Here is a 22,997-nt window from a genome sequence, read left to right on the forward strand (position 1 = left end):
ACATCCCTTGGGAGGAAGGAGTGGTGATAGCAGCTAATTGGTCCCAGTGTATACTTGTACCAGAATCCAAAAGGGAACCATGGTCCATGCCTCTCCACAGGAGAGGCATGGACCATGGTGATGGCTGGGATAAATGGGAGGTGAAAATGGAGAAAATTGCTAAACAGTTGCAAAAGGTGGTTTGTGGTGCTGTAGTCCCAATTCAACTGAGCTGGAAGTTGCCAGGTCAAAAAAAATAAATCAATATGTGATAATGGAGAGATTACTTACCTGATAATCTCGTTTTCCTTAGTGTAGGCAGATGGACTCATTACAAATGGGTATAGTGTGCTCGTGCTAGCAGTTGGAGACAGATCTGACGTCAGCACGTGGTACATATACCCCTGCAGGAAGTGCAGCAGCTCAGTAATCTTCCTTGCAAAAGCTTCATGGATATATGTGTGACTGACCGATTGATTAACCAAACATGATTAACCTGACCGATTGATAGTAGCTGGAGACCGCCAGTGTTCTCAACCGGAAGGCGTCGACACCCGGCAGGGTGGATGCCCTATGTAGGAAAACATGGCTTATCTTGAATCGGTGAAACCGCATGTATATTGGCAGCCGGGCGAGATGCTGAGTCCATCTGCCTACACTAAGGAAAATGAAATTATCAGGTAAGTAATCTCTCCATTTCCTAGCGTGTAGCAGATGGACTCATTACAAATGGGATGTACAAAAGCTATTCCCGGACTGGGTGGGAGGCTGCCCGAGGTCCGTTTAGGATTGCCCTCGCAAATGCTGTATCCTCCCTGGCCTGGACGTCCAGATGGTAGAATCTGGAAAAGGTATGGAGGGAGGACCACGTTGCCGCTTTACATATCTCTGCAGGCGACAGCATCCTAGTTTCTGCCCAGGAGGCCGCTTGAGCTCTGGTAGAGTGAGCCTTGACCCGTAGAGGTGGTGGTTTTCCCGCTTCTAAGTAGGCCGCCTTAATAACTTCTTTGATCCAGCGAGCAATAGTCGCCCGTGAGGCCGCTTCTCCTTGCTTCTTCCCACTGTGAAGGACGAACAGGTGGTCCGTCTTTCGTACTGCTTCAGACATTTCCAGGTATCTGGACAGCAGCCTGCCGATGTTGAGATGGCGCAGTCTTCGACCTTCTTCTGACTTCTTCAAACTTTCTGTGGTTGGCAAGGATATGGTTTGGTTGAGGTGGAAGTGTGAGACTACTTTGGGTAAGAAGGAAGGAACTGTGCGAAGATGGATAGCCCCTGGAGTGATTCTGAGAAATGGATCGCGGCAGGACAGCACTTGTAGCTCGGAGATGCAGCGTGCTGAGCATACGGCCAGCAAGAACACCATCTTCAAGGTTAACAAACGGAGGGACAGGCCCCGGAGGGGTCTGAAGGCGGGTCCCACTAGGAATTCCAAGACTAGGTTGAGGTTCCACAGGAGCACTGGCCACTTCAGTGGCGGGCGAATGTGTTTGACTCCTTTCAGGAAACGTGAAACGTCTGGGTGCGTGGCAATGCTGTTGCCGGCACTCCTGGGGCCGTAGCAGGATAGCGCTGCCACCTGAACCTTGATTGAACTGAGGGACAGACCCTTTTGAAGCCCATCTTGCAGGAAATCCAGAATGATGGGTATTTTAGCGGCATGCGGATTGGTGCTGCGAGTTTCGCACCAGGCTTCAAATACTCCAGATCCTTATATACATTAGTGATGTGGAGAACTTGCGTGCTTGGAGGAGTGTGTCTATTACCGGTCCCGAGTATCCCCTTTTCTTCAGTCTAGCCCTCTCAATGGCCAGACCGTAAGAGAGAAATGAGCTGGATTCTCGTGGATGATGGGACCCTGTCGCAGCAGGTCCCTGTGAGGGGGCAGGGGTAGAGGATCCCCTGCCAGTAGTCTTCTCATGTCTGCTTACCATGGTCTTCTTGGCCAGTCCGGGGCCACCAGAAGAACTAGGCCTCTGAGCCGCTGAATCTGGTGTATGATGGCACCCAGCAGGGGCCATGGGGGAAAGGCATATAGCAGGATCCCCGGAGGCCATGGCTGCACCAGGGTGTCGATCCCGAGGGATAGAGGATCTCGCCTGCGAATGAAGTATCTGGGTACTTGAGCGTTGGACCTGTCCGCTAGTAGGTCCATGCCCGGAGTCCCCCCACTGATCCACAATCATCTGGAAGGCCGTGGGTGACAGCTGCCATTCCCCCGGGTTTAGGCTCTCTCTGCTGAGGAAGTCTGCCGTGGCGTTTTCCTTCCCGGCAATGTGGACGGCAGAGATGTCCTGGAGATTTGCTTCCGCCCAAGCCATCAGGGGGGCTATTTCTAAGGATACCTGTCGGCTTCTGGTTCCGCCCTGTCGGTTGATGTATGCCACCGTGGTGGCATTGTCCGACATCACTCCGACTGCTCTGTTTCGAAGTCTGTGGGCAAATCGCAGGCAGGCTAACCTGACTGCCCGTGCCTTTATTCGGTTGATGTTCCACCCCGACTCTTCTCTGTTCCACCGCTCCTCGGTGGTTAGCTCTTCGCGGTGTGCTCCCCAGCCGCTCAGGCTGGCATCTGTAGTGAGCAGGGTCCAGGTTGGGGAGGACATCCTTGACCCCCGGGTCATGTGGCCGGGCTGCAGCCACCACCGTAACTGATTCCGTACTCTGGCCGGTAGAGGTAGATGCACAGTGTAGTTCTGTAATCGCGGGCGCCACCGAGATAGGAGGGCGCGCTGTAATGGTCTCATATGAGCCCGTGCCCATGGTATCACTTCCAGAGTGGAGGCCATTAGGCAGAGGACCTGTAGGTAAATCCCAAGCAGTGGGCCGAGTGGAGCTCAGCAGATTCTGCAAGCAATCCCAGAGTTCTGATTTCCTCTTGGAGGTCAGGCTGATCTTGTCTTCCTGGGTGTCGAATCGGACTCCTAGGTATTCCAGCGACTGCGAAGGCTGTAGGGAACTCTTGTTTATGTTGACTACCCATCCTAGGCTTTCCAGAAGAGATATAACTCTGTTGGTTGCCCGGTGGCTCTCTTCCGGTGACTTTGCCCTGATCAGCCAATTGTCTAGGTAGGGATGGACGAGAATGCCTTCCTTCCTGAGGGATGCCGCCACCACTACTATTACCTTGGTTATTGTCCGTGGCGCGGTGGCTAACCCGAAGGGTACAGCCCGGAACTGAAAGTGCTGATCCAGGACTTTGAAGCGTAAATAACGCTGGTGATCCCGATGAATTGGGATGTGCAAATAGGCCTCTGAGAGATCCAGGGATGTGAGATACTCCCCTGGCTGTATTGCACTTCGGACTGACCGCAGAGTTTCCATGCGAAATCCTGGGACCCGTAAGTGCCGGTTGACTGACTTGAGGTCCAGGACGGGTCTGAAGGTGCCCCCCTTCTTGGGGACAATGAAATAAATGGAGTAATGCCCAGAATTTATGTCCCATGCAGGCACTGGGATTATGGCTTTTAGGGACAGGAGTCTCTCCAAGGTAGCCGCCAGCGCCGCCCTCTTGGGGGGGCGGACAAGGAGATTCCACAAATTTGTCCGGAGGGAGATGAAGGAAGTCCAGGTAATACCCTTCCCGGACAATGGCGAGGACCCACTGGTCCGAAGTAATCTCGACCCACCTGTGGTAAAATAGGGTTAAGCCTGCCCCCTATGGCTTCTTCCCCCAGACGGGTCGGCTGATTCTCATTGTGGGGTGCGGCCGGGACCCGACCCCGAGCCGGTTCCCCTCTTGTTGTGCCTGGTCCGAAAGGACTGGTTCCTGGTCTGAGAACGAGGTGCTTGGTAGCGAGCCCTGTAAGGATTGAAGCGTTGAGAGCTTCTACCTCTGGATGGTCTAGGAAAAGGGCGCTGGGTCCTCCTTGACCTGTCTTCCAGTAGACGGGGTAATGGAGATGCGCCCCATTTATTAGCCAGTTTCTCGAGGTCGCTGCCGAACAGGAGGGATCCCTTAAAGGGCATTCTTGTAAGGCGAGTCTTGGAGGAGGAGGAGTCGGCCGACCAATTTCGTAGCCAGAGGTGTCTTCTGGCTGCCACTGAGGATGACACTCCCTTGGCTGCTGTACGGACTAGGTCGGAGGCAGCGTCAGTGAGGAACGAGAGGGCTGATTCCATTTCTTCTCCCGGGGTGTTGTTCCTGGCTTGTGATAAGCAGGAGCGCGTCACCACGGTGCAGCAGGTCGCAACTCGTAGGGACATGGCTGCTACCTCAAAGGCTTGTTTCAGAATGGCGTCCATGCGCCGGTCATGTGCATCCTTGAGGGCTGCCCCTCCCTCCACCGGAATGGTGGTGCGCTTCACAATTGTGCTAACTATGGCGTCTACCATCGGGCACGCCAGCAGCTCCTTGGTTGCCGGGTCTAGGGGGTACATGCTAGACAAAGCCCGACCCTCTTTGAATGAAGCCTCCGGCGCATTCCACTCCAGATCGATTAACTGCTGTGCTGCTTGTAGGAGGGGAAAATGGTGAGCCGTTGGACGCAGGCCCTCTAGCAGGGGGTTCATTCTAGGTTCCCCTGGGGTGCCTGGGCCCGGGATAGCCAGCTCCGACAGGCATTGAGAGACCAGGTCTGGAAGATCCTCCTTAGGAAAGAAGCGTCTCATGGTTTGATACGGTTCTATCCCCAAGGGAAGTACTCCCTCCTCGGGGGGCTCGCCATCTTCCTCAGAGTAATCCGAGTCCCCATAAGTGGGGCTTCCGGGTGGTGGGTGGCCATGCGTAGGTCTTGAGGGTCCCAGGGCAGGGTCATCCGGTACGTATGGATCCGGTCGGGGATCAGACTGCATCTTGACAAAGGTGTGAATCCCCTTGAATAATTCCACCCAGGAGAGGGAAGCAGGTTCTAGCCATAGGGGCACCAGGTCTGTGGGGTTCCCTGGCTGCTCACCGCAGCCTGCTAGGTTCGGGGTGTTCCCTGAGGAACTGGCAGTCAAACTGGGCTGAGACCGGCCCTGGCCTGGAACTCCCAGGGCCTCCTCACATTGGGCACATAGGGAGTCTGCTTCCTCGCTCTGTGTGGCTCTGAGGTGGCATGCTGAGCAGAGGCCTAGAGCTCTTATGCCTGAGTCTGGAGGTGCTGGCTCTGCGGCCGCATGAGCTCTCATATGCTCCATCGTGTCTGATCTCCTATCAACGTGCGCCTATCAACGTGCGTGTAACTCAATCAATGGGCGCCCAAATCTTTTCGGGTGCCTAACATACGCGCCCGTCGCCCCGCTTAGATCGAGGCGGCGAACCAAGGCTGGCGACGGCGAGCAGGCAGGCAAAATGGCGACCTCCTTGGAGGGCTGCCACGTAGGCAGACCCTGCTAATCCTCGCTCTTCGGAGACCAGTAAAGTAAAGATGTATGCCTTACCTGATCTTCTGCGCTTCCCGGCTGCGACCCGGGCGGTCTCCGGCTGCGGGGGGAGAGGGTAAGTACCGTCACCGCCGCGCTCGAGGAAGTGCACCCGCTGCCTCTAAGCCGCGCCCGAACTCGTCTCGCTCGGAGGCTAAGTCCTCACCAGGACCGAGGCTGCCTCTATGCCTCGCCCGAGCCCTTCTCACTCGGGGGCTAGGTCCCTGCCGCGATCCGGCCACCGGATCGAGGCGCTTACCTCCGAGGGACCACGGAAATCACCTCAGGAAACTCAACTGGGGGAGGGACCCGAGGGTATCACCGCAGGAGTGCGGGGCTCGTCTTCAGGTAGGATTTCTTCTAAGAATTTAGTCGTTAGAATTTGGAAAAACGCTCAGCGAGCGTAAGGTAGCTCCAAACTGCTTTGGAGACGGAAATTACTGAGCTGCTGCACTTCCTGCAGGGGTATATGTACCACGTGCTGACGTCAGATCAGTCTCCAACTGCTAGCACGAGCACACTATACCCATTTGTAATGAGTCCATCTGCTACACGCTAGGAAACTATTTTTTAAGCTGTGAATTGGCCAACAGAAGTTACATGGAAAGAATGCAGGACATCACTACTTTTTTCTTCTTGCAAGATCTTTCAGGCTATTTCTTCCCAGGAAAATTTGAAAGAAATACTACCAAAAATCATGTGAAATGCATACCATTCTCTTCCCCCGTTTGATTTCCTGAAGAACCGTTTTAATATCAAAATCACCAAACTCTGCTCTTGATGTTGTAGTAAGCTGAACAGTGCCAGAAGAAAACAACTGCAACAAGAGAAGAAAAACATAGATGGCCAAGAATGTGTCACAACTTAGGTCAAAGAACTGCAGTGTTAGGATGTAATTTGATACCAAGAATAAGAATTAGAAGCTGAATGTTCAGAATCACTTAACTCTCTACTAAAAAGTTTTTTTATCCAGCCTCCAGCCAGAAGCAAACAAATGAGAAAAATGTTTGGAAAGGTTCTTTTTAAGAGCAGAACACCATTCGCACTGTTCTGCTCTGCTTCTGGATGAACAGATTTGGTATCCCCAAAATGCACTGTTACACAAAGAACACATAAAAAAGGAACAAGTGGTTATTCATGCTTCTAATAAAGTGCAGTCCATTATTCCTTATTAGTAATTAATAATGCCCTCACTAGGTTGGTTCAATGGCCCACAGGCAGTACTACCAAAAAGGACCAAGTTCAGATCCTGGTCCTCACTCGAGCTCATCTAATCAGCGGTGACTGCGTCTTTCAATTTTTCTCTCAGCCCCTTCAATTTCAATTAATGTATAGGTCCAAGGAAGGGACAGAGGGATGTAGACCATTATATGTTCACCTTTAAACTAAGCTGCCTGTCTTGCAATTCTGCAGTGACTAGAGTTCCCTCCCCAGAGCCAAGGTTTCTGCAGTCGCCACTGATACAATGAGATCAAAGACAAGCAGTATGGTAGTCCTCACACATGGGCAAATACCTAGCTACAAGCTGCTCCCCAACACGAAAGGGGACCAAAAGACATCAACCAGGTGCCAACGAGCACAATAATACTGATGCTGTGGTAACAGAGAGGGAGACAGCCTGAACCCAAACAATGGGCCCTAGGTGGGAGAGTTGGCTTCTAAATCTCAAACAGGTTCCAAAGGACAAACTAGCCGAACCTACTGTCATGTCTGCCATTCCTATCCAGAAAGTAATGTGATATGAATGTGTGGAGAGAACTCCATGTCGCAGCCTTGCAGATCTCCATGTGAACTGCTCACCAAGTGGGTCACAGACACTGCCATGGCTCTGACAGAATGAGCCTTGATACAACCCCCAAAATGTAGTCCCGCCTGGGCATAACAGAAAGATGCAATCTGCTAGCCAATTGGACAGTGTCTGTTTGGCAACGGCAACGCCCAACCTATTCTTGTCAAAAGAAACAAAAAGTGGATGGACTATCTATGGGCTTCTGTCCACTTCAGTGATAAGACTAAGGCTCATTTGCAGTCCAAACTGTGCAGTGCTTGTTCGCCTTGCTGTTAAAGGGGTCTGGGAAAGAATATTCGCAGGACAATTGACTGGTTAACATGGAAATCTGTCACCACCTTAGGCAGGAACTTAGGGAGCGTGTATGCAAAACACACTGGCATGATAAAACTTAATATAAGGTGGATAAGTCACAAAGGCTTAGAGCTCGCTGACCCTGCACGCTGATGTGACCACCACCAAAAATATGATCTTCCAAGTCAAGTACGCAGCGGCTCAAAAGGAGCTTTCATAAGGTGAGCTAACATCACGCTGAGGTCCCAAGACAGAGCAGGAAGCCTTAGGAAAGGCTTCAATTGAAGCAGGCCCACATGGAATGTACAACTATAGGCTGTACAGAAATGGGCGTACCATCTACACCTTGGTGGTATGTGCCAATTGCACTGAGATGAACTCTAATGGAATTGGTCTTTAAGCCAGCTTCCGATAGATATAGGAAATAATCAAGCAGTTTTTGTGTGGGGCAGAATGGATCTAGGGTCTTCTGCTCACACCACACAGAAAACCTCCTCCACTTCTAGTGAAAGGCCTTCTGGAAGCCACTAGGACCAGAGACACATCCTCTGAAAGATCAAGCAGCTGCAAGATTAAACTCTCAACATCCAGGCTGTGAGCAACAGGGCCTGGAGGTTAGGATGCCACAGCCTGCCTGGATCTTGTGTGATGAGATCTGGGGAAGTCCCCAGACTGATCGGTGTCCAAATGAACTCCTCCCATAGGAGTGGAAAGCAGACGTCTCTCGACCAATGAGAATCTTCACTACTAAGGGAGAATATGCATACAGAAGACCCTTGCCCCAATGATGGGCGAGAACATCTGACGTTGGTTTGCATCTGACCTGTATAGGGAGTAGAACAGAGGCACCTTCCTGATGCAGGGGGATGCAAACAGATCTACGTCCAGGCTCCCCCAGAGGTGAAATATCCGATTCACTGCTCCCAGGTCCAGGGACAACTCATGGGGTCTCAAGGCTCAACTCAGCCTGCCGTTACCATGTTCTCCGTTCCGGCCAGGTACATGGCCCTCAGCACTATCCCATGGGACATGGCCCATGACCATATCTGGACCGCTTCCTGACACAAGAGATACGATCCCACGCTTCTCTGCTTCTTGACATACCACACAGCTACTTGGTTGTCGGTCCGGATCTCTGAAAGCCCAGTGCACGTACCTGATCGCCCGAAGCTCCAGGAAGTTGATTTCACATGAGCACTCCTGACCAGAAACCCTGAGGTGTAAGCCCATCCATGGATGGATGGTTAGGACAATTTGGGTAGGAGGGCCTTTGAAACAAGATCCCAGTTCCAGATTTCAAAGTACCCACCACCAGAATGAGTCCTGGAGAAACAGGGTGACTTAGATGCAATCCTGGAGGCTCTGAGTGGCCTGGTGCCACTGTGCCCTCAGGGTCCATTGGGCTCTGCGCATGTGTAAACATGCCAAGGGGGTGACATGGATGGTTGCGGCCATCTAGCCCAACAACCTCAATGTGTGTCAGGCTGACACCCACTGGCTCTGTTGGATCACTGCCGCAATGGTCGTCAAGGTGATGGCCCTCTGGCGAGGCAGAAAAGCCTTGGCCTGAGCCATGTTTAGCAGGGCTCCTATGATATCCGACTGAAGTGTTGGACTGAGATGGTAGTCAATGTGTGGATGAGATGATGGTGCAAGGAAGAGGGATTCAGTTTTGTAAGGAACTGGGGAACCTTTTGGGGAAGGGGGAGTCTTTTCCAAAGGGATGGGCTCCACCTTAACCAGGGTGGAACAAGGTTGCTGGTGCTAAGCTTTAAAAAGGAGATACAGCAGCTTTTAAACTAGAACAAAGGGGAAAGCAGACAGTCGCTCGGCAGCGCATGGTTCGGAGGGAGGTATCTTCAAAGGATACTAATGAAGCATTAGAGTTAGAAAGGTTCCAATAATAAGAAAAGTAGTCCATGTGCCTATAAGTAAAGAATCACCTGAGCTAAAAGATTCCAAATTATCCCGGATAACTGAAAAGCAGAATGTTAATACAAACGAAAAAAACACTTTGAATGTTTGTATGCTAATGCCAAGAATCTAAGAAGTAAGATAGGAGAGTTAGAGTGTATAGCAGTAAATGATGACATACATAACTGGCATCTCAGAGACATGGTCGAAGGAGGATAACCAGTGGTATAGTGCTATACCAGGTACAAATTATATTGCAATTTTAGATAGGAGCAACTTGGTGGCGGGTTGGCACTTTATTTCCGGGATGGCATAGAGTCCAACAGTATAAGATCCTGCAAGAGACCAAATGCACAACCGAATATTTATGGGTAGAAATCCCTTGTGTGTTGGGAAGAGTATAGCGATAAGAATATACTACCGTCCACCGGCCAAAATGATGAGGACAGTGAAATGCTAAGAGCAATTAGGGAAGCTAACCAAATTAGTAGTGCAGTAATAATGGGAGATTTCAATTATCACTATATAAGAACAGTTAATTATTAAAGTGCAACGAGCTACACTTGTCTCACAAAACAGACGTCGCAAAGGTTACAATTTTTTGGATTTTTTGTGCATAGAATTTATCTAGAATTTATCTAGAACTGTGGACCACCAAGGGTGGTATGATGGTCCACAGTTCTAGATAAATTCTATGCACAAAAAATCCAAAAAATTGTAACCTTTGCGACGTCTGTTTTGTGAGATTTCAATTATCCCAACATTGACTGGGTAAATGTAACATCAGGACATGCTAGAGAGATAAAGTTCCTGGATAGAATAAATGACAGTTATATGAAGCAATTGGTTCAAGAACCAAGAAGAGAGGGAGAATTTTAAATCTAATTCTCAGTGGAGACCAGGATCTGAAATTGAAACTGTACTATTCTCATCTAATACTTGTAAACACATATTACTCCTAACATCCCCCACGTTCGAGTTATATCCAATTCCACCAGTTTAAATAGTTTTCTATTTCCACACAGTTACACCTACTGTTTACCTCTTATTTATTCTTTATTATTATTATTTATTGTTATATGCATTATGTTTACTGTTTTTTCTATGAATCATGTTTACTGTTTATTGATTTCTGATTATTAATCATTGTTCTATGTACACCATATCTATGGTAATTCCCAATCTGGTTATATGTAAACCGAAGCGATATGTACCAGTCCATGATCTTCGGTATATAAAAGTCTTTAAATAAATAAATAAATAAATCTGGTGAAAGAGATATCTTAAAAGCCTCTTATGGGGGACTTTGTCGAAAACCTTCTGAAAATCCAAATACACCACATCTACTGGTTCACCTTTGTCCTTATGTTTATTCACCCCTTCATAAAAGTGTAGATTTGTGAGGTAAGACTTCCCTTGCGTAAATCCATGCTGGCTGTGTCCAATTAAACTATGTCTATCTAAATGTTCTGTGATTTTATTCTTTATAACACTTTCCACAATTTTTCCCAGCACTGATGTCATGCTCACCGGTTAGTATCCCTGATCTCCCCTGGAGCCCTTTTTAAATATTGGGGTTACATTGACCACTCTCCACTTTTCAGGTACAATGCACCATTTTAATGATAGGTTACAAATTTTTACTAATAGGTCTGAAATTTCATTTTTGAGTTTTTAGAACCCTGGAGTGTATACTGTCCAGTCCAGGCAATTTACTACTCTTCAGTTTGTCAATCTAGCCTACTACATATTCCAGGTTCACCATAATTTGGATCAGTTCATCTGAAACATCACCCTTGAAAACTGTCTCTGGAATGGGCATCTTCCCAACATCCTCTTCAGTACACACTGAAGGAAAGAATGTGTTTAGTCTTTCCACAATGGCCTTATCTTCCCTAAGTGCACCTTTAACCCCATGATCATCTAACGGTCCAACCAACTCCCTCGCAGGCTTTCTGCTTCGGCTATATTTTAAGAAGTTTTTCAGTCTTTGCCTCTACGGCCATCTTCTTTTCAAATTGTCCCTTAGCCTGTCTTATCAATGCCTTACATTTAACTTGCCAATGCTTATGGCTAAAATAGCCTCTGTCACATCAATTTTTAACCATGCTGGCAATTGTTTGGCCTTCCTTTCACCTTTCTTAATGTATGGAATACATCCGGACTGCACTTCTAAGATATTTTTAAACAATGTCCACGCCTATTGTACACTCTTTACCTTTGTAGCTGCATCTTTTTTTTTTTTCTTTCCTATTTTCCTCATTTTGTCAAAGTTTCCCTTTTGAAAGTTTAGTGCTAGAGCCATGCATTTACTTACTGTCTCCCTTTCTGTCATTAAATTCAAATTTGATCATGTTATTCCCCCAGGGACCTTAGAGCTCCTCATCCTCACTGAAGGTGACAGGGATGGGTCCTTAGGAGCTTGGCCTGCGCCCAGAGGTGCAGGCACTGGGAGAAATGGACGGGGGGGGGGGGGGGGGGGGAGGTGTGTAGGCATCGGCGTCTCCGTCGGCTTCCATGGCGCTTCCTCTTCAGAGGAACCAGAGACTACCACCGTATCAGTAGAGGGAGACCTCAGTGCCTCGCTGAGCAGCAATGCCATCCAAGAAACCTGACATCAACTGGGTCGGTGACGCTGCAATGAGCTGCTTGTGCTTTTCCAGAAGCAGTACAAGGTCGGGTTGCACCAAGTCCGATGCCGTCTGTGCATAGGACCAAAATCCCGCAGTGCTCGGTCCACCGATAGCTGGACTCTATACTCCAGCTCCTCCTCAAATGCTGCCAATGCCAAGACCGACTGGGAGGAAGGAGGGGTAGCCAGATCTTCCTCGGACCCTCGAGGTGGATCGGTGACTGGCATCAGGACAAATGGAGATCATCGCAGACCCCCCGACACTGATGGACTGGCACTCCTTGCCGTGGGGTTGCTTTGAAGGCATCGTGGCAAAAGCTGTGCATCTCCTTGCCCGGCCCCGTGCATCGACAGGAAACCGAGTCATTGCTTCTTTGGCTTCCCTTGATGCTCAGCTCTGTCATTCCCTATGCTGAGGCCATGACAAGGAATCAGATGTCCTCACCCTGAAGAAGTTTGACAATGGTCAGTATCCGCCACCCCTGTCCACTGGCAACATTAATGGAACTGATAGTTCTGCTGTTGTCGATGGCTCGGTGTCTGTGGTGCTTTCATACTGATGCCTCGGACTTCTTCGTCCCTAAGAGTTGCTCCATCTTATCGAGTTGAAGTAGACGTCCTTTGGGGTCATCTGGGTGCATAAGCAGCATCATGAGATGCCCCTAGGCAGAGGACTTGTATCTCATGCAGATCTGTAATGGACATAGTCCTCGGGTTCTGGGGGCATCACCGAAAACCGGGCGAGGCTATAACAGACGAAATAAAAGGGCACTAACGAAAGACGATGGCAGCATCAATTGCGAAAGGAAATTTACACGAATCGCCAAAAAACTTGACTAGGAGACACTACATGGACGCACCAAGAGGGATCCGGCAATGGAACGAAAAACACGAGAAAAACAAACTTTTCCACAAGGCCAAAAAAATAGCCAAAGTGAGCTCACTCACCTCATAATGTTTACAGCTCGGCGGAAAAAAAAAGACTGGAGAGGGACCCTGTATGGACGCGTGGTATAGGGCATGCTCAGTGTGCCTAGTCAAAGTTCTAGAAACCTTGACATAGGTTTTCTGCATTGGGGGCTCCATCTCATGAGATGAATTTGATATGAAGGCAGCAGTCCAGCAGCAAGAGGGGGGGCTTCCCAGTCTTTTGAATTGAGTGTCACATGTATGATTTTTTACCCACTGGTGAGAAATTGTACATGTGCATGCGATGCAATGAGCTCCTAGCTCTCAGAGAATGAGTCCGATCTCTGGAGGCTAGAGTGCAGACCTGGAGGAGCTGAGGCAGACAGAGGTATATAGATGAGACCTTCAGGGATATAGTAGCCAAGTCCCAACTTCAGACTGGCAGCCCTGGTGCTGCCTTGGAGGAAGGTGGTTTCATAATTGGAGAGCATCAACCTGGAGCAGCAGGAAAGGATCCTGTAGCAAGGACTTGCTGTACAGGTGGTGCATTGTCCTTTTGCACCAAGGATATCTCCCCAAGGCCTACTGCCCAGGAGGGAAGGGTTAGGCCGGCAGTCATAGTTGGTCATTCCATTACTAGGAATGTAGACAGGCGGTGGGGGCATGAGGATCGCCTGGTAACATGCCTACCTGGTGCAAAGATGGAAGACCTCACACGTCATCTAGATAGGATTTTAGACAGTGCTTGGGAGGAGCCGGCTGTCGTGGTACATGTGGGCACCAACAACATAGGAAAATGTGGGAGGGAGGTTCTGGAAGACAAATTTAAGCTCTTAGATATAAAGCTTAAATCCAGAACCTCCAGGGTAGCATTCTCTGAAATGCTCCCTGTTCCACGCACAGGTCCCCAGAGGCAGGCAGAGCTCCGGAGTCTCAATGCATGGATGAGACTATGGTGCAAGGAAGAGGGATTCAGTTTTGTAAGGAACTGCGGAACCTTTTGGGGAAGGGAGTCTCTTTCGAAGGGATGGGCTCCACCTTAACCAGGGTGGAACCAGACTAGTGGCGCTAACCTTTAAAAAGGAGACAGAGCAGCTTTTAAACTAGAACAAAGGGAAAAGCAGATAGTCGCTCAGCAGTGCATGGTTCGGAGGGAGGTATCTTCAAAGGATACTAATAATGCATTAGAATTGGGGCATCCCAACAGTGCGGTTCCAATAATAAGAAAAGTAGTCCAAGTGCCTGTAACTAAAAACTCACCCGAGCTAAAAAAAATTCTAACTTATCCCTATCAATTTAAAAAGAAAATGAAAATACAAACAAAAAACAAACTTTTAAATGTTTGTATGCTAATGCTAGAAGTCTAAGAAGTAAGATGGGAGAATTAAAATGTATAGCAGTGAATGATGACATACTTAATTGACATCTCAAAGACATGGTGGAAGGAGGACAACCAATGGGATACTGCTATACCGGGGTACAGATTATATCGCAATGACAGAGAGGAGCACCCGGGAGGCAGTGTAGTGCTTTATGTCCGGGATGGCCCAGAGTCCAAAAGGATAAACATTTTGCATGAGACTAAATGCACAATCGAATCTTTATGGGTAGAAATCCCTTGTGTGTTGGGGAAGACTATAGTGATAGGAGTATACTACCATCCACCTGGTCAAGATGGTGAGACGGACAGTGAAATGCTAAGAGAAATTAGGGAAACTAACCAAATTGACAGGGTAAATATATCATCGGGACACGCTAGAGAGATAAAGTTCCTGGATGGAATAAATGACAGCTTTATGGCGCAATTGGTTCAGGAACCGACAAGAGAGGGAGCAATTTTAGATCTAATTCGCAGTGGAGCACAGGATTTGGTGAGAGAGGTAACGGCGGTGGGGCCGCTTGGCAATAGTGATCATAATATGATCAAATTTGAATTAATGACTGGAAGGGGGACAGTAAGCAAATCCAAGGCTCTCGTGCTAAACTTTCAAAAGGGAAACTTTGAGAAAATGAGAAAAATTGTTAGAAAAAAGCTAAAAGGAGCAGCTACAAAGGTAAAAAGTGTGTAAGAGGTGTGGTCATTGTTAAAAAAAAAAATAAAAAAATACCATCCTAGAAGCATAGTCCAGATGTATTCTGCACATTAAGAAACTTGGAAAGGCGGCAAAATGATTACCGGCATGGTTAAAAGGGGAGGTTAAAGAAGCTATTTTAGCCAAAAGATCTTCATTCAAAAATTGGAAGAAGGATCCAACAGAAGAAAATAGGATAATGCATAAGCGTTGGTAATAATAATAATAATATTAATAGACAGGCTAAGAGAGAATAATAATAATGATAAGACAGGCTAAGAGAGAATTTGAAAAGAAGTTGGCTGTAGAGGCAAAAACTCACAGTAAAAACTTTTTAAAATATATCCGAAGCAGAAAGCCTGTGTGGGAGTCATTTGGACCGTTAGATGATAGAGGTGTTAAAGGGGCACTTAGAGAAGGATAAGGGTATTGCGGAAAGATTAAATGATTTCTTTGCTTCAGTGTTTACCGAAAAGGATGTTGGGGAGGTACCCGTACCGGAGAAGGTTTTCCTGGGTAATGATTCAGATGGACTGAACCAAATCATGGTGAACCTAGAAGATTTTATTTATTTTTATAGACAGACATTCGATATGGAATATCACATCAATTTACAGAGCAACTCACGGGATATGACAATGGTGTCTTATTATTTTTACATAGTAACAGAATAGCATATTTAACAATTTGGAATTCTCGTTTGATATACAATGTAACAAGGTAACTTATTTAAACTATTTGGAAAAATCTTGTTTGATATACACAGCAAGGCATGAGATGATGAGCTAGTAGTATCTGTCTTCTTGATGGGGTGATTAATAGAGACTTGGCTTTTTAGGCACTTGAATAAGTACTCAGTGACTGAAGTTTCGGAAAGGGAGAGGGGTGGGGGGAGCATCTGTTTGGGGGCTTAGCTCGGGTGTGCTCTGAGCAGGGTGAGGAAAGCAGGGTGTTAGCCATGAATATGGGGAGGAGTAGAGGGAGTTCATGTAGATGGGGGGGGGGGGGGGGGGAGGAATTGTTAGCAATCCGGTGTTTCTGGATCGGAGGTTTCTTTGCGAGTCGTGTGGGTGGAGGGTGTCCTTTAGCCAGTCAATATTTTCATTGCTGATGGTCTTATGCTTGAGGATTAGGGCTTTGTATTGTATTCTGTGGGTTATGGAGAGCCAGTGGAGGACTTTAAGAATGGGTGTGATGTGGTCGGAGCGTTTGCTGTTTGTGAGAGATCTGGCTGCTGAATTTGCACAAGTTGCAGAGGTTTGAGGGTGGACACTGGGAGTCCGAGAAGAAGGGAGTTGCAATAGTCTAGCTTGGAGAATAAGAGGGCCTAGAACACCGTCCAGTAGTCCTGATTGAAGAGGAGATGTGGTAGATCTGGTTGACAAACTGAAGAGTAGTAAATCATCTGGACAGGATGGTATATATCCCAGGGTTCTGATGGAACTCGAAAATGAAATTTCAGACCTATTAGTAAAAATTTGTAATCTATCATTAAAATCATCCATTGTACCTGAAGACTGGAGGATAGCTAATGTAACCCCAATATTTAAAAAGGGCTCCAGGGGCGATCCAGGAAACTACAGACTGGTTAGCCTGACTTCAGTGCCAGGAAAAATAGTGGAACGTGTTCTAAACATCAAAATCACAGAACATATAGAAAGACATGGTTTAATGGAACAAAGTCAGCATGGCTTTACCCGAGACAAGGCTTGCTTCGCAAATCTGCTTCACTTTTTTGAAGGAGTTAAACATGTAAAGGTAAACCGGTAGATTAGTGTATTTGGATTTTCAGAAGGCGTTTGACAAAGTTCCTCATGAGGGGCTTCTAGGAAAAGTAAAAAGTCATGGGATAGGGGGAGATGTCCTTTCGTGGATTACAAACTGGCTTAAAAGACAGGAAACAGAGAGTAGGATTAAATGGACAATTTTCTCAGTGGAAGGGAGTAGGCAGTGGAGTGCCTCAAGGCTTTGTATTGGGACCCATACTTTTCAATATATTTATAAATGATCTGGAAAGAAATATGATGAGTGAGGTAATCAAATTTGCAGATGATACAAAATTGTTCAGAGTAGTTAAATCACAAGCAGATTGTGATAAATTGCAGGAAGACTTTGTGAGACTGGAAAATTGGGCATCGAAATGGCAGATTAATTTAATGTGGATACGTGCAAGGTGATGCATATAGGGAAAAATAACCCATGCTATAGTTACACAATGTTAGGTTCCATATTAGGAGTTACCACCCAAGAAAGATCTAGGCGCCATAGTGGATAACACATTGAAATTGGTTCAGTGTGCTGCGGCAGTCAAGCAAACGGAATATTGGTAATTATTAGAAAGGGAATGGTTAATATAATGGAAAATATCATAATGCCTCTGTATCGCTCCATGGTGAGACCGCACCTTGAATACTGTGTACAATTCTGGTCGCCGCATCTCAAAAAAGATACAGTTGAGATAGACAAGGTACAGAGAAGGGCAACCAAAATGATAAAGGGAATGGAACAGCTCCCCTATGAGGAAAGACTAAAGAGGTTAGGACTTTTCAGCTTGAAGAAGAGACGGCTGAGGAGGGATATGATAGAGGTATTTAAAATTATGATGTCTAGAACGGGTAAATGTGAATCTGTCACATTTAAAACTAATCGGAGAAAGTTCTTTTTCACTCAATGCACAATTAAACTCTGGAATTTGTTGCCAGAGGGTGCAGTTAGTGTAGCTGTGTTTAAAAAAGGATTGGATAAGTTCTTGGAGGAGAAGTCCATTACCTGCTATTAATTAAGTTGTCTTAGTAATAGCAGTGGCTATTTTCTAACAGTAACATGGAACAGACAGTTTTTGTGTACTTGCCAGGTTCTTATGGCCTGGACTGGCCACTGTTGGAAACAGGATGCTGGGCTTTATGGAACCCTTGGTCTGACCCAGTATGGCTTGTTCTTATGAAGATAATCATCCATGTGTGAAGACTACCAACATGCTTGTCCTTGGAGAATGTGAGGAATGTTACCAAAAAGAACCCTATTTCTTTTTTATGATGTATATACCATAATCACAATAGTGCATGGAATATTGTGATCTGATGTACTCTGCTTTCTCTCATGCCACAATGCGCTAATATCCCATAATATAGCACATCCAGTCATGTATTATTGCTCAAACATAAGCAGCTTGGAGAAAAATGTATTTACCATGCACTTGTAATGTGCTGCTGCTTTTTTTGCATTAAATACATGAAGCTTTCCTCGGGTCTCATTTTCTTCCTCCCCTGCATGACAGAATCCACATTTCGGTCTTGCGTCACTTGGACTGCTTCTGTGTGGAGACCTGTCTCTCTGGAAAGGAAATTAAATACAATTGAAAACAGTAAGGAACAAAAGAGAATTTTCAAAGAAAGAAAGCTTTTCAACTGAACACTACCAAATCAAGAGATAAGTCATCCCTATCTGGTCACAGTGTGTTCACCTAAGTTAACAGTCTCAGTACAACATTCCATAAGTGCATTAAATTGCAGATTTTATACCCTGAGAATAAGTGTGTTGGACAAATAGTATTAGCAACAAACCAAAACACTTACCCACCAGCACAAAAAGAAAATTATTCCTTACCTGCTAATTTTTGTTCCTGTAGTACCACAGATCAGTCCAGACAGTGGGTTATGTTCCCCTTCTAGCAGATGGAGTCAGAGAAAAACTCGAAGGGCGCCCTCTTATAAGCAGGTGCACCCTCTGCGTCCCCTTCAGTATTAAGAATATCAAAGCATAAAAAAGAGCATTGGATGGATCAAGCAAACCGAGAAAACGACCAACTAGAAACAGGTAAAAAGCGTACGAACTTTGATAAACTTGCAAAAAGAACCATTAACCAGCCATACCAGTGTCCGGAAACAGTTCAACATGACAGCTGAAAGACAATCCCAATCCCATGAATCCTTAGGGAGGGCGTCTGGACTGATCTGTGGTACTACAGGAAAGAAAATTAGCAGGTAAGGAATAATTTTCTTTTCCCTGTACGTACCCGGATCAGTCCAGACAGTGGGATGTACCAGAGCTTCCCTGGGGTGGGTCCCGGATAGCCCTGCTCAAATGACGTGAGCGCCAAAGGAGTCAAAAACCGGTGATTGGAGATTTAAGAATAGTGCCGTGCAAAAGGTGTGTAGTGATTTTCAGGTAGCTGCACGGCATATCTCCTGTGGAGAAACCGCCTGGCTCTTGGCCCAGGAAGCAGCTTGAGCCCGTAGTGAATGAGCCTTGATCCCCGCTGGAGGCTGTCGACCTGCTCCCACGTACGCTGAGGAGATTGCTTCCTTCAACCAGCAAGCAATGGTGGGCTTAGAAGCCTTGCTGCCCTTCTTGGGGCCACTCCAGAGGACAAAGAGATGGTCCGATAAGCGGAAGTCATTAGTCACCTCCAATCTAAGACAACAGGAACGAATATGGCGCAAGGGATCCCACTCCACAAAATACATCCAGATTCAAATTAGCCCTACATTGCTATAGAAGCACCACACAGACACAAAAGGGACTTCTACGCCTCAAAAATCTATCAATACATGTACAACCCCAAAGCGCTTTTCTCCTACGTCTCAAGCCTCACTAAATCTACCCCCCCACACGATCCCTGACTCCGAAGTCCAAGCCAAATGTGATGAACTAGCGCAATTCTTCAATGATAAAATAACAAACCTCCTTTCCAGATTCACCAACCCTCCTCACCCCACAACATCAAGGCCCGTTCCCCCTACCTTATCTTTAAACTCCCTGGACCTCACAACCAAAGAAATCGAGTCCATCCTAAAAAAGCTCAGACCATCCTCCCACCCCAGTGACACCATCCCCAGCAAAGCACTTATATCTGACCCATCCGCCATCGCTAAACCCATAGCTGACATTAATCAATTCCTCCCTCTCCACAGGCACAGTCCCCGACACACTCAAACAAGCAGTAGTTAAGCCTCTTCTCAAGAAACCCTCCCTAGACCCGAAGGACCCTGCCAACTATTGACCCATCTCCAACCTCCCATTTATAGCCAAAATAATGGAAAGAGTTGTCAACACACAACTGACTGACTACCTTGAAAACCACAATATCCTTCACCCTGCTCAATTTGGCTTCCGTAAACACTTTAACACGGAATCCCTCCTTCTCTCCCTCTCTGATTACCTCCTCAGGGGCATGGACCAAGGGAACAGCTACATTCTTGCCCTTCTCGATATCTCAGCAGCATTTGACACCATATGCCAACACCACCTCATCACCCAACTAAAAGACATCGGCATCTCAGACTTAGCCCTCCTCTGGTTCTCTTCCTACCTCTCCAATAGAAAATTCCTTGTGAAAATAGGTAATGCCTTATTCAGCCCCCTCATCCCCTCCTCCATGGAGTCCCGCAGGGCTCATCTCTTTCCTCCACCCTTTTCAACATCTACCTCACCCCACTAACAGATCGATACAGTAAAGTGCGGCTGCGGTTACCCTGCTCCTAACTCGCCTTCTACTCACTTTCCGGCCGCGTTAGCCCTTCCCGCGATACACTATCCCCTTTAACTCATCCCTACCGCCTCTTAAAATCCCCGGGTGACCCCTTCCGCCCGCGGCATGTATATTAAATGTAAACGAGCGAATTAGCTATTCCCTCCCATACAGTAACGCGCGCCCCGACTATCGCTTTTTTACCCTGCCGTTTTGCCGCGCGTTTACCCTGCTAACTTACCGCCTACCCTTACCCCAGCGTTAGAGGCAGGGGTAAGGGTAGACAGCAAACTTTCCCCCAGCCCCCGCTCACCTGCCCTGGCCGCGTCCGGTCTCCGGTGCAGCCCCAGTCCTGTCCCCTCCTCCCGAAGCAAAAAAAAAAAAAAAAACCCCTGAAAAAAAAGTAGCAAGAGAGCAAGGGGAGAGACGGGCCTTTCAGTGCCAGTCCCTTGTTCTCTCCTCCCGAAGCAGGGCGTGAAAAGCAGCCTTGCTCCGGAGGAGGGGGGGGGGGCAGTTTAAAGCGACGAAGCGACTTACTTTTGCAGCCCCCCCCCCTCCGGACATCAGCGACCACGACCGGGCAATCCTAGGCTTGGGCCTGCTAGTCCCTTGTTCTCTCCTCCCGAAGCAGGGCGCGAAAAGCAGCCTTGCTCCGGAGGAGGGGGGGGGGGGCAGTTTAAAGCGACGAAGCGACTTACTTTTGCAGCCCCCCCACTCCGGACATCGGCAACAACCGTGGCTCCTGCCTCCAGCTGTCAGACAGACGCATCGCACGTGGGAAAGCGGCCCCTATACGTGCAATTGGCTGCTCAAGACGTGACGTCACATGCCGTGACGCCAAACGTCGTGACGTCATGTCTTGAGCAGCCAATTGCACGCATAGGGGCCGCTTTCCCACGTGCGATGCGTCTGTCTGACAGCCGGAGGCTGGAGCCGTCGTCGTCGCCGATGTCCGGAGGGGGGGGGGCTGCAAAAGTAAGTCGCTTCGTCGCTTTAAACTGCCCCCCCCCCTCCTCCCGGAGCAAGGCTGCTTTTCGCGCCCTGCTTCGGGAGGAGAGGAGAGGCGGCCCGAGCCTAGGATTGCCCGTCTCTCCCCTCGCTCTCTTGCTACTTTTTCAGTTTGTTTTTTTTTTGCTTCGGGAGGAGGGGATAGGACTGGGGCTGCACCGGAGACTGGACGTGGCCAGGGCAGGTGAGCGGGGGCTGGGGGAAAGTTTGCCGAGCATCGGAGAACATAACTGTCCACTTCCTGGTACCTGTCATTTCAAATGTCATTTGAAATGACATTTGAAATGACAGATACCAGCGTGGCCGTGAAGCGTTAGGCCCGCGCACCCAGGATACTGTTTAGGCGCTCTAAACAGTAAAATGGGTTGCGCGGGCCTAACCTTCGCCTAACGCTTCGCAGACGCGGCATGCATTTGCATGCAATTTGAAGAGAGTATCGAGCGGTAGGTGAAGAGAACTGTGCGTGCGGGGAACGAGGGTGCGCCTGGCACTGCCGCACTCTAACGTGGCATAACTGTATCGACCTGTATGTCATCTTCTCTCAGATCTCAAACTAAAATTCTTTTCTATATTCAAACTATCTCAAGGAGTACCACAGGGTTCATCCCTCTCTTCTACACTCTTTAATATATACCTCCTCCCCCTCTGCCATCTCCTCTCTAAACTGGGTATCCAGCACTTTATATATGCTGACGACGTGCAGATACTCATCCCTATTAAGGATTCCATTACAAACGCAATGAAGATCTGGAACTCTGCGCTATCTGAGATAAATAAATTGCTCTCAGATAACTTCCTAGCACTCAATACTAACAAAACAGAGCTACTCATTCTCTCCCCTCCTAACAACCCTTTACGCTATATCTCCCCCACAACCCCACTACCTGATTGCCCTCCTACACTACAAGTCCGCAACCTTGGCATTATAATAGATGACCAATTTAACCTCAAAAAATTCATTTCAGCCACCATAAAAAGTGGATTCTTCAAACTCCACACCCTGAAGAGAATCAAACCTCTTCTTCATACCTCCGACTTCCGCACAGTTCTGCAAGCTATGATCCTGTCCAAACTTGATTATTGCAACGCTATCCTCCTTGGCTTACCAAAAAGTACCCTACAACCTCTACAGTTATTACAAAATGCTGCGGCACGCATTCTTACCAACACTCACCGTCATGACCACATTACACCAGTCCTTCAATCATTACATTGGCTCCCTGTAACCTCCAGGATAATATATAAAGTACTCACGCTAATACACAAAGCCATTCATAACCAGGACATGCAATGGTTCCCAGAACATCTCCTGCTTCACACTCCGACAAGACCCACAAGAACGCATCATCTAGCCAAACTCCAAATACCTTCTCCTAAGTGCATGAAGCATACCACCTTTAGAGAGCGATCTTTCATCATTTCAGGAACCTCCCACTGGAATAAAATGCCTTCCCAACTACGCCAGGAACCTTGCCACAAAAAATTCAAGCACAATCTTAAAACATGGCTGTTCAAACTAGCGTATCCTGACTAACGAACTGACTCCCCCCATAGATTCGACATGACCACCCATCTGACCACCAA

The 22,997-nt window shown here is 47.7% G+C and overlaps 1 protein-coding gene across 1 annotated transcript in view; it reads right to left on the bottom strand.

Moving 5' to 3' along the window:
- Positions 1-22,997, bottom strand: part of PHF6 (PHD finger protein 6) — a 187,216-nt gene that overhangs the window by 103,813 nt on the left and 60,406 nt on the right. Inside the window, 2 exon segments of the mRNA XM_029606661.1 lie at positions 6,038-6,142; positions 18,125-18,268. Of these exon segments, the coding sequence (XP_029462521.1) occupies positions 6,038-6,142; positions 18,125-18,268 (249 nt within the window).

This window comes from Rhinatrema bivittatum, chromosome 6 (genome assembly GCF_901001135.1).
Source record: "Rhinatrema bivittatum chromosome 6, aRhiBiv1.1, whole genome shotgun sequence".
NCBI classification, from domain to species: Eukaryota; Metazoa; Chordata; class Amphibia; order Gymnophiona; family Rhinatrematidae; genus Rhinatrema; species Rhinatrema bivittatum.